General features: G+C 43.8%; 1 protein-coding gene across 2 annotated transcripts in view; it reads right to left on the bottom strand.

The window, feature by feature from the left end:
• Nucleotides 1-785: 785 nt before the first annotated feature.
• Nucleotides 786-12042, bottom strand: part of LOC111980428 (uncharacterized) — an 84434-nt gene continuing 73177 nt past the window's right edge. For both annotated transcript variants that reach the window (XM_070449370.1, XM_024011160.2), the window contains exons 15-22: nt 11410-11442; nt 11179-11288; nt 10727-10853; nt 10218-10345; nt 9879-10002; nt 2779-2937; nt 2137-2296; nt 786-1777 (exon numbers count right to left, since the gene is read on the bottom strand). In XM_070449370.1, the coding sequence (XP_070305471.1) occupies nt 1689-1777; nt 2137-2296; nt 2779-2937; nt 9879-10002; nt 10218-10345; nt 10727-10853; nt 11179-11288; nt 11410-11442 (930 nt within the window). In that variant the 3' untranslated portion in view covers nt 786-1688. The remainder of the gene's footprint in view (nt 1778-2136; nt 2297-2778; nt 2938-9878; nt 10003-10217; nt 10346-10726; nt 10854-11178; nt 11289-11409; nt 11443-12042) is intronic.

The following is a 12042-nucleotide window of genomic DNA, read 5'->3' on the forward strand; positions in this document are numbered from 1 at the left end:
TCGGTCACGAAAAAACAAGTGTGTGGGAGTTAGATATTTGAGAACATGATGTTATCACACATTACAAATGACAATTGAATCTCCAGGCTTACAGATCAGATATTACTGTAAATCTAATGTGACATTTCAACTGGTGCCAAGTCTCAAAATTGATCATGATAAATGTGCCTGTGTGTACACAATTTATTAAATAAACAAACCTTTCAGTTAGATGGCACATTGTTGGTCTGTTATAGTGACAGTATTTTTCCATTACAAGGCCTGCTATTGTTCAGCGGTGTCCGATGTGAGGACAATGAGGTACATAGTTGGATCAGCCCAGGCAAACGTCTGTACTGTATTGTGACTACTGTGGAAGTTACTGTTAGTCATCCAGGCAAACCGGACTACTGACTCACACTGGCAAACGATCGGTCTCCATCAGAAACATGAATAGCCTGTGTGTATACCATGCACTGCCACTGCAGGCAAACATTTACAGAAATCATTGTTCATGCTTGGAATGTGTGACTCAAAAAAAGGTCACAAAAGATGTATGCAGCAAGGGCACAGTTAGGCTTACTTAATGCACCACATTGTGGTATTATCTCTATGATTTGCAAAAAGCCATTTGGAACTATGGACCTTTGGTACATTCAGAATTAAGATCATTTAATGACTTTGAAAATCTTGCATTTCTTCTGAGTGTATCCTGTGAAAATGTACTGAATGCAATTACCTGTCAATTGCTTACTCCCAATCAGCTGTAGTTCTCAGAACCTTTGAATAACAACCCACAGCCAGTGAACAGATATGACATTAACCTTTAATATTATTCACAGATTTAAAAACATAAACATCTTCATTATTAATCATCAGCTTGCCTCAACTGTACACTGTCATCTCATCTTTATGGACAACAATTATTTTAGAAATATTTGATTACATCTATTCCTGAATATCATACATATATATTAAGGTTCTGCACCTTTTGCTCCAGTGAAATAACCCGACGCTCTTTTAAAACACTCCCGCTGAACACATTTGTAGAGTGCCGGTGACTATTTTACCATGGGCTAGTGGCAGTTAGTGGTGACATGATATTTTAAGGACGAGGGTAGCTCACAGCAGCAAATTCCTTGACATCATCGAGAGAGAAAAAACAAGATGTTGGCCGCATTTCACGTGAAAATCTTGGTAGTGCAAATGTGCTTGAGAAAAGATATCAGAAATAGAAGCTAATAAGCTACATTATATTGCCTCAGACAGAGCAGTAAGCCCATTAAGTTAAAGACTGGCTGACTGACTTCCATTCTATTTCAATGGTGTAGTAGTGGTAGTTATCATAACCTTTATGTGATTGCTCAACTGCCTTGATCCTGTAGTTTTGGCTTTAAATTCCCCTGTCAGTTTTTAACTGTCTACACATTAGCTTTAGACTTAAGTGCCACACTGACATGTTCAAGTAGAGAAAGACGATTGGATTCTGTATCGCTACTCTGTGTGTCAGTGCCGCTGCAATGGTTTCTGGGTCCTGAGATCAAGCAAAAAAAGACACAGGAAATGAACGCGATGCTTCTTGCTCGTTTGTCATGGACACGTGGGCCAGATGGCTGGGAGAAGTGCTCTGCCAGGATAGAAACAAACACCACAACAAACATCTCCCATACTGCACTGGGATGCCTCATGGCTTTGTCAGGAGTTTTCTTCTAGACCAACTCCATGTCCCAGAACTGTGTGGCCTGATCAGCAGCAAATTCATTGACAACCAGGTGGTCCCTCTCGAAACTTGTTCTACCTGAAAGACATGACACAAATTGTTCCTTTTAGGGGACAATCTTTCTTTTACTGCGTCTAATAGACAACTGAAAATAAGTTATGTCCATGTTTTTTTCTAAAGATTTGTGTTTGCAGAAGAACTGGAAAGCAAACAGCATTTCATGATGGTTCCCCCAATAACTAATTCTATACAATATGATATCTAGCTCTTTTCTGAGACGGCTCTCCAAAAATGGTTGTATTGATCTCAAAATAGATCCTCCACTATGTATACCAAACGGTAGATGAGTTCAGCAGCAGTACACAACAGAAATCTGATCTCCACTATGTCAGTGTTTATCAACGACCATAAATTATAGTGGATCTCTATGGTCTCACCTCTGAAGTCCAGTACTAGTTTGTGGTTGAGATGGGAAGAGATGGTTCCGTTGTGGTTCAGGCTCCATCTCTGGTGTGTGCGTCCATGCTCCGCCCACAGGGCCACTCTGGCCCCCACTGTGGCCTTCCCTCCGATCACTGACAGACACGCCTTACTAGCCTACAGACAACACACAACAGGTCAATATCACACAGATACTGTACGCTGGACCAGTAACCGAAAGGTTGCTGGTTCAAATCCCAGAGCAGACAAGGTGAAAAATCTGTCTGTGCTCTTGAGCAAGGCACTTAACCTGAATTGCTCCATGGTCGCCGTCAATAATGGCTGATCCCTGGCTCTGACCCCACTCTCAGAGGGAGTTGGTTAGGCAAACAAAAAATAATTTCCAATTCACACATGCGCTTGTACATGTGTGAAATATGACAAATGTAACCACCCACTTAATTACTATAATTAGCAGCAGCTAATGTACAGTTGGGAGACACCATGACAAACTGTGGAGTGATCACTGGCTGGCTGCAGACCTCAGCTTGGGGGAAACAGTCRATCCATATTGTAGATGACTGATTTCACTTTTATTTGAATATTCCCATGTTAGTTTTGCTTAAAGGTTGACAAAACTTGAGCACACACACACATACCTTGCAGCAGAGCAGCCCTCCGGTGAAGAGCCAGCGCTGGGTGTCCAGAGAGCAGGCCGGGGACAGGGACACTCTGGCCAGGGACAAGTCGTCCTGGACACTCTCAGAGGTCAGCACTGAACCCAGAGCACGGCTCCTTACCTGTACATACAGCCGGGGCTGGAGGGAGACCACACACAGTACAGACTGAATGAGGGTCATCAACTTTCACAGAACTTTATATAGACCTTAGACATTGCTGCAGGGAAAATACATTTTTCACAAAAGGGAAAAACATTTAACTAACTTAAAATAACATAGGTGGTTACAGAATATCGGGTGTGCAGTGTTAACCAGTTGTATTGTACTCCAATTGCACTGAACAAAAATATRAATGCAACATGTAAAGTGTGGTCTCATGTTCCATGAGCTGAAATAAAAGATCCCAGAAATGTTCCATACGCACAAAAAAACTATTTGTTTACAAATTTGTTTACATCCCTGTTAGTGAGCATTTCTCTTTTGCCAAGGTGTTGTCCCCACAGTGACTGTACGTACATACCCCAACCAGAAGCCATGGATTACAGGCAACATTCGCACTGAGCTAAAGGGCAGAGCTGCCGCTTTCAAGGTGCAGGACTCTAACCCGGAAGCTTACAAGAAATCCTGCTATGCCCTGCGACAAACCATCCAACAGGCAAAGTGTCAATACAGAGCTAAGATTGAATCATACTACACCGGCTCCGACGCTCGTCTTATATGGTAGGGTTTGCAAACTATTACAGACTACAAAGGGAAGCACAGCCGCGAGCTGCCTAGTGACACGAGCCTACCAGACGAGCTAAATCACTTCTATGCTCGATTCGAGGCAAGCAACACTGAGGCATGCATGAGAGCATCAGCTGTTCCGGGCGACGGTGTGATCACGCTCTCGGTAGCCGACGTGAGTAAGACCTTTACACAGGTCAACATACACAAGGCAGCGGGGCCAGACGGATTACCAGGACGTGTGCTCTGACTGGCAGGTGTCTTCACTGACATTTTCAACATATCCCTGATTGAGTCTGTAATACCAACATGTCTCAAGCAGACAATCATAGTCCCTGTGCCCAAGAACACAAAGTCAACCTGCCTAAATGACTACCGACCCATAGCAGTCACGTCCGTAGTCATAAAGTGCTTTGAAAGACTGGTAATGGCTAACATCAACACCATTATCTGAGAAACCCTAGACCCACTCCAATTTGCATACCGCCCAAACAGATCCACAGATGATGCAATCTCTATTGCACTCCACACTGACTTTTCACACCTGGACAAAAGGAACACTTATGTGAGAATGCTATTCATTGACTACAGCTCAGTGTTCAACACCATAGTACCCTTAAAGCTCATCACTAAGCTAAAGATCCTGGGACTAAACACCTCCCTCTGCAACTGGATCCTGGACTTCCTAACGGGCCGCCCCCAGGTGGTGAGGGTAGGAAGCAACACATCTGCCACGCTGATCCTCAACACTGGAGCCCCTCAGGGGTGCGTGCTCAGTCYCCTSCTGTACTCCCTGTTCACCCACGACTGCATGGCCGGGCAGCACCATCATTAAGTTTGCAGACGACACAACAGTGGTGGGCCTGATCACCGACAACGACGAGACAGCCTATAGGGAGGAGGTCAGAGACCTGGCCGGGTGGTGCCAGAAAAACAACCTATCCCTCAACGTAACCAAGACTAAGGAGATGATTGTGGACTACAGGAAAAGGATGACCGAGTACGTCCCCATTTTCATTTATGGGGCTGTAGTGGAGCAGGTTGAGAGCTTCAAGTTCCTTGGTGTCCACATCACCAACAAACTAGAATGGTCCAAACACACCAAGACAGTCGTGAAGAGGGCATGACAAAGCCTATTCCCCCTCAGGAAACTAAAAAGATTTGGCATGGGTCCTGAGATCCTCAAAAGGTTCTACAGCTGCAACATCGAGAGCATCCTGACTGGTTGCATCACTGCCTGGTATGGCAATTGCTCGGCCTCCGACCGCAAGGCACTACAGAGGGTAGTGCGTACGGCCCAGTACATCACTGGGGCTAAGCTGCCTGCCATCCAGGACCTCTACACCAGGCGGTGTCAGAGGAAGGCCATAAAAATTGTTAAAGACCCCAGCCACCCCAGTCATAGACTGTTCTCTCTACTACCGCAAAGCAAGCGGTACCGGAGTGCCAGATCTAGGACATAAAGACTTCTCAAAAGTTTTTACCCCCAAGCCATAAGACTCCTGAACAGGTAATCAAATGGCTACCCGGACTATTTGCATTGTGTGCCCCCCCATTTTTGTGCAATTTGAATGCACAAAAATACCGATCCTGARGTCCATTGTGAGGCCCATTGTTTTTAAAGGTATCTTTGACCAACAGATGCATATCTGCATTCCTAGTTGTGTGAAATGTATAGATTAGGGCCTAATGAATTTCCTCATATGAACTGCAACTCAGTAAAATCAATGAAATTGTTGAATGTTGCGTTTATATTTTCGCTCACAATACATACTTTTGCAACAATTAAATAATTACAGGGGCTATCCTACTATCTGGTAGTTTCTCTAAGGGTTGAGTAATGTAAGAAACCCTGCTATATAACACGTCAGGCTAACGTAAGCCAGTCTAGAACTCTAACTCTAGTGCTTTCAGAAAGTATTCACACTGTCATGCTCTGGCCATAGAGAGGCTTTTATTCTCTATTTTTGTTAGGCCAGGGTGTGACTAGGGTGGGCATTCTAGTTTCTTTATTTCTATGTTTTCTATTTCTTTGTGTTTGGCCGGGTGTGGTTCTCAATCAGAGGCAGCTGTCTATCGTTGTCTCTGATTGAGAACCATACTTAGGTAGGCCTTTTTCCACCTGTCTTTGTGGGAAGTTGACTTTGTTTAAGGCACATAGCCTTTAGCTTCACGGTTTGTTTTTGTAGTGTTTATTGTTTTGTTCGGCGTCATTTTTATTAAATAAAAGAAAATGTACACACACCACGCTGCATCTTGGTCCTCTTCTTTAAACAGCCGTGACACACACCCATGACTTTTTCCACACTTTKTTGTCCTACAGGCTGAATTTAAAATGTATTACATTGAGATTTTGTCACTGGCCTACTMAAAATACCCCATAATGTCAAAGAGGAACTATGTTTTTAGACATTTTTACAAATTAATTAAAAACAAAAAGCTGAAATGTCTTGAGTCAATACGTATYCAACCCCTTTGTTATGTCAAGCCTAAATAAGTTCAGGAGTAAAAATTTGCTTAAGTCAGATAATAAGTTGCATAGACTCACTCTGTGTGCAATGATAGTGTTTAACGTAATTTTTGAATGATGACATCAGTCATTTCTGTACCCCACACCGTCACACCCTGATCAGTTTCACCTGTCCTCATTATTGTCTCCACTCCCTCCAGGTGTCACTTGTTTTCCCCAGTGTATTTATCCCTGTGTTTCCTGTCTCTCTGTGCCAGTTCGTCTTGTATGTTTCCAGGTCAACCAGCGGTTTTCCCATTCTCCTGCTTTTTGCATTCTCCTTTTTCTAGTCCTCCCGGTTTTGACCCTTGCCTGTTTCTGGACTTTGTACCTGCCTGCCTGACCCTTCTGCCTACCTTGACCACGAGCYTGTCTGCCACTCTGTACCTCCTGGACTCTGATTTGGTTTTGACCTTTTTCCATGTCCACRATCATTCTCTTGCCTACCTCTTTGGATTAATAAACATTGTAAGACTCCAACCATCTGCCTCCTGTGTCTGCATTTGGGTATCGCTTTGTGCCTTGATACACACATACATTATCTGTAAGGTCCCTCAGTCGAGCTGTGAATTTCAAACACAGATTCAACCACAGACCAGGGAGGTTTTCCCATGCCTCGCAAAGAAGGGCAACTATTTGTAGATAGGTAAAAAAAAAAAGCAGAAATTGACTGTCGCTTTGAGCATGGTGAAGTCATTAATTACACGTTGGATGGTGTATCATATACACTCAGTCACCACAAAGATACAGGCGTCCTTCCTAACTCAGTTGTCGGAGAGGAAGGAAACAGGGATTTCACCATAGGCCAATTGTGACTTTAAAACAGTTAGAGTTTAATGGCTGTAATAGGAGATGAAGATGGATTAACATTGTAGTTACTCCACAATACTAACCTAATTGACAGAGTGAAAAGAAGGAAGCCTGTACAGAATCAAAATATTCCAAAACATGCATCCTGTTTGCAACAAGTCACTTAAGTAATACTGCAAAAAATGTGGTATAGGAATTCACTTTTTGCCCTGAATACAAAGTGTTATGTTTGGGGAAAATCCAATACAACATATTACTGAGTACCACTCTCCATATTTTCAAGCATTGATGTGGCTGCATCATGTTATGAGTTTGCTTGTAATCGCTAAGGACTGGGGAGTTTTTCAGGATAAAAAGAAATGGAATGGAGCTAAGCACTGGCAAAATCCTAGAGGAAAACCTGGTTCAGTCTTCTTTCCACCAGACACTGGGAGATTAATTCCCCTTTCAGCAGGACAATAACCAAAAAAACAAGGCCTGTGCTTAGCTCCATTCAGTTTATTTTAATACACTGGAGTCGTTTACCAAGATGACATTGAATGTTCCTGAGTGGCTTAGTTATAGTTTTGATTTAAAATCCAATTGGAAATCTATGGCAAGACTTGAAAATGACTGTCTAGCAATGATTAACCACCAACTTGACTGAGCTTGAAGAATTAAAAAAATAATAATGTGCAAATATTGTACAATACAGGTGTGCAAAGCTCTAAATTAAGATACTTACCCAGAAAGACTCACAGCTGTAATCACTCCCAAAGGGGATTATAACGTGTTGACTCAGGGGGTGTGAAAACTTACGTAAATTAGATATTTCTGTATTGCATTTTCAATACATTTGCAAAAAAWTCTAAAAACATGTTTTCACTTTGCCATTATGGGGTATCGTGTGTAGATGGGTGCGAAAAACATCTATTTAATACATTTTGAATTCAGGCTGTAACACAACAAAATGTGGAATAAGTCAAGAGGTATGAATACTTTCTGTAGGCACTGTGGTACTGAATCATCAGTAACATAGCACTAGGCTTGGGCGGTCATACCGTATACCGAGCTATTTTGAAACAGAAACATTAGTATCATGTTATACTGCACAGACGAGAGTGATGCACTCATAGAGGTCAATGGGAAACGTGACCCATGCCACATCATGGAATATGTGCAAGTGGAAGAACTTATATAGCTGCATATGGCTTCAGTCAAATCAGCTTGAGTGAGAAACGGGTTTAAATCACCACGACCCCTTTCACATCCTGTCTGTCTTGTCAACAAATAGGTTGAGAGTAGCGCTCCGCCACACGCACGCACACGCACACACACACGTCAGTGCTAAGCCTTGTCTGTCTCTCACAGGGTATAAATAACTTTCTGGGAAGTGGGTTTTATCAGGACCCAGCAGGCTTCAGGCTCAAAGTCCCAAGCATGGAGCTTCTGTGTGTTGACTGCATGCTAGAATTCAACAACAACCATATATGCAGAAGAGTTCAATACTCTCTCTCTTCTAAAAACACGCACCCACGCATGCATGCACGTACACAGCTAAAATAATAATACTGTGCCAGCCACACAACCCCCTAACACACTTACACTACATAACCACCAGACACATGCATAACCCACAATGGAATGTGAACATACAGGAAAAGCCGGTTGGACACTACACGACTTTCAAAATCCTAACATCGCTGAGCATCTCACATTAAACAACCGTCTTGCAGGTAGTTTATTTTGTGTTGCCAACATAGTGGTGCACACACTAAACGATGTGGCACAGACAGGGTCACAGCGTCACACACTAAACGATGTGGCCAGACGGGGTCACACACAAACGTGTGGCACAGACCGGGTCACCACACTAAACGATGTGGCACAGAAGGTCACACACTAAACGATGTGGCACAGACGGGTCACACACTAAACGATGTGGACAGACACGGGGTCACACACTAAACGATGTGGCACAGACGCGGGTCACACACTAAACGATGTGGCACAGACGGGGTCACACACTAAACGATGTGGCACAGACGGGTCACACACTAAACGATGTGGCACAGACGGGGTCACACACTAAACGATGTGGCACAGACAGGGTCACACACTAAACGATGTGGCACAGACGGGTCACACACTAAACGAGTGGCACAGACAGGTCACACCAAAACGATGTGGCACAGACGGGGTCACACACTAAACGATGTGGCACAGACAGGGTCACACAAAAACGATGTGGCACAGACGGGTTACACACTAAACGATGTGGCACAGACGGGGTCACACACTAAACGATGTGGCACAGACAGGGTCACACACTAAACGATGTGGCACAGACGGGTCACACACAAAAACTGTGGCACAGACGGGGTCACACACTACAAGACTTTTCACTTGGTCATGAGATTCTCTGTCTCGCTAAAACAATGTGATTAGATTTAACGTAGCTACGAGCTGTGGCTCAAAGAAGCCTCATAAATATTCAGTCAGATATTCACACTTGCCATACAGAGTTGAAATATCTAGCCAACATTTTGAATTGAATAACATCGCTTGTGAACATCAGAGTTGTTACGATTTGACACTTTGCTTTGGTTAAAGGCAAATACAAACACATACTAGTAGTAGTCATTGCTAGTGCTCCAGAGTCTACACATTCTGGGTGATGCGAAACAACATCATCTCATTGCCTTCTCTGGCATTCTCAAAACTTGCCGTTGCACATCTCACACAGCAAGAGCATTGCAGGGACGTAATATCGGGACGTCTGGGACTGCTCAAAGACGAGATCGATAGCCCTAAGATTGCGTCTTTGACCCGCTCACATTAAATGAGCGCCGGTGACGGCCGTGCGCCCCGAGTAGACAACGACATGGGGATTTTGTTTCTGATCTCAAAAACYTGTCTGGGACAGCTAAATCGGGGCCAAAATCGTGTAGTGTACACCCGGCTTAAACTAGTCAGTTGAATCTTATGCAGTAACAAAGGACACTTTGATGAGAGCGACTCAAATGTCAGTTTTGTGTGTGTGTGTGTATTGTACCTGTTTGAGGGGCCGTAAGGAGGCAATGGTGTCCCAGCCACTGTGCTCTCCCCACACAGGAAGCTCCCCTGGCTGCAGCAGCATCTGACGGCCCTTATAGTGACTGTATTCATACACCACCCACCTGCCAAAGACACACACATTCATTAGTGCACAACGTAGAGAAACGTCTTGAAACAAGTTTGGGTAGTACCTCCCTGTTTCACTTGTTTTCTTACTGAACATGACACAGGTCTCAGGCCAAAGAAACTGTGTTCCTTCTCTATGTACTGTATAGTGTCTGGCAGTAATGTTTGCTGTTTAGTGACATAGGAGATGGCAGGCTCTCTCTCTACTCACAGTCCACTGTCAACCCGCAGAGACTGAGTGAAGAAGTCCTTCATGTGCTCTGTGGGTGTTACGGCAACCATCTTCAGGCCCTCTAAGTAATCCAGGGAAAACAGGCTGATGGACGGGTCGGAGAAACTCTACAGGAAGGGAGAGCAGCCATCTTAGATGAGAACGCCAATGGATGTACTGTACGTATGTTCTATCCTTTTTCAAAGTGCCTGTATTGAACTATATTAGGGCAAAATACCAAAAAAAACGTATATTCGTAAAGCAGTCCACTGCTTTTGGCCAGCAGTACTAAGACTTGTCTCTGGTCAAAGGTAGTGCATTATGGGGAATAGGTTGTCGTTAATGGCACTGCAATGAACTGCAATGGCAGATGAACGGAATCTACCTTAATCTATTTATCATGGTATATAATATGGTTAAATTGCATGTGTGCTCACGTGTTTCATCTAGCTTGTTGTGCTACCTAAAGATAGCAGTAAATGGGCTGAGGTCATGCCAGGTACACTCACATAGGGAATGGGCCTTAGTGATTTGACAGAAGTGTCCACACAGCCACAGGAAATGAGGTCAGGATAAAGACCCTCTCCCAGGACATACTGGTTTCCACAGTAACCATCCTCATCAAAGAGCAGCCAGCTGGAAAGGGGCAGAAAGAGCAGTAAGTGTGATTTAGACATAAATAAGCACCACAGACACATGTTCTCTGCCTCCTATGGCAACTACAGTGAAATATACATTGTGGCATGCCTACATTAGGCTACTGACAAGCCTTAATAAGCAACAACCTATAAGGGAAATTGTGAAGTTCAAATTTGCATTGACCCATAATAATACTTTTTTGGATTTATATAGCACTTGTACACTGCTCAAAGTGTTTTACATAGTAAGAGGGGACATAACTCCACCTCTAAGATCAGTACAGATCCAATAGTACAATGGTATGTAGTCCTCTAGTACTCACTTTCCCCTGATGACTCTGAAGGACATGGGGGAGGGAGATCCACAGTGTCCTGCCTCCCCCTCGTACTCCTCACTCACTCCCCCGTATTGGGGCTGGCTGTAGGCCCGCAGCTGGAGACACAAAAGCACAACTCAGTACACACTTCACAGCTGAAACTAATTACAAAAAAATKGCCCTTTTCACTAGTCTTTTGACAGGTGAAAATAATGTGGAGGAATTCCATATACATACCAAGACCTTTGGTTCTCCGGTGCCACAAAGTTCCTGCAATAAAAAAAAAAGACTTCTTGACATATTTCCCAAGTCATATTTCCCAACATCTATAGCATACACTGAATGTACAAAGCATCAGGTACACCTGCACTTTACATGACATAGACTGACCAGGTGAAAGCTATGATCCCGTATTGATGTCACCTTCAATCCACTTCAAATCAGTGTAGATGAAGGGGAGGGATTTTTAAGCCTCGAGACAATTGAGACATGGATTGTGTATGTGCGCCATTCAGAGGGTGAACGGGCAGGACAAAATATTGAAGTGCCTTAGAATGGGGTATGGTAGTACGTGCCAGGCGCACTGGTTTGAGTGTGTCAAGAACTGCAACGCTGCTGGGTTTTTCATGCTAAACAGTTTCCCGTGTGTATCAAGAATGGTCCACCACCTAAAGGACATCCAGCCAACTTGACACAACTGTGGGAAGMATTGAAGTCAACATGAGCCAGCATCCCTATGGAAATGCTTTTGACACCTTGTAGAGTCCATGCCCCGACGAATTGAGKCTGTTCTGAGAGCAAAAAGGGGTGCAACTCAATATTAGGARGGTGTYCCTAATGTTTTGWACACTCAGTGTATATTTTTCATTG

The sequence above is a fragment of the Salvelinus sp. IW2-2015 genome, linkage group LG20 (assembly GCF_002910315.2).
Source record: "Salvelinus sp. IW2-2015 linkage group LG20, ASM291031v2, whole genome shotgun sequence".
Classification (NCBI taxonomy): Eukaryota; Metazoa; Chordata; class Actinopteri; order Salmoniformes; family Salmonidae; genus Salvelinus; species Salvelinus sp. IW2-2015.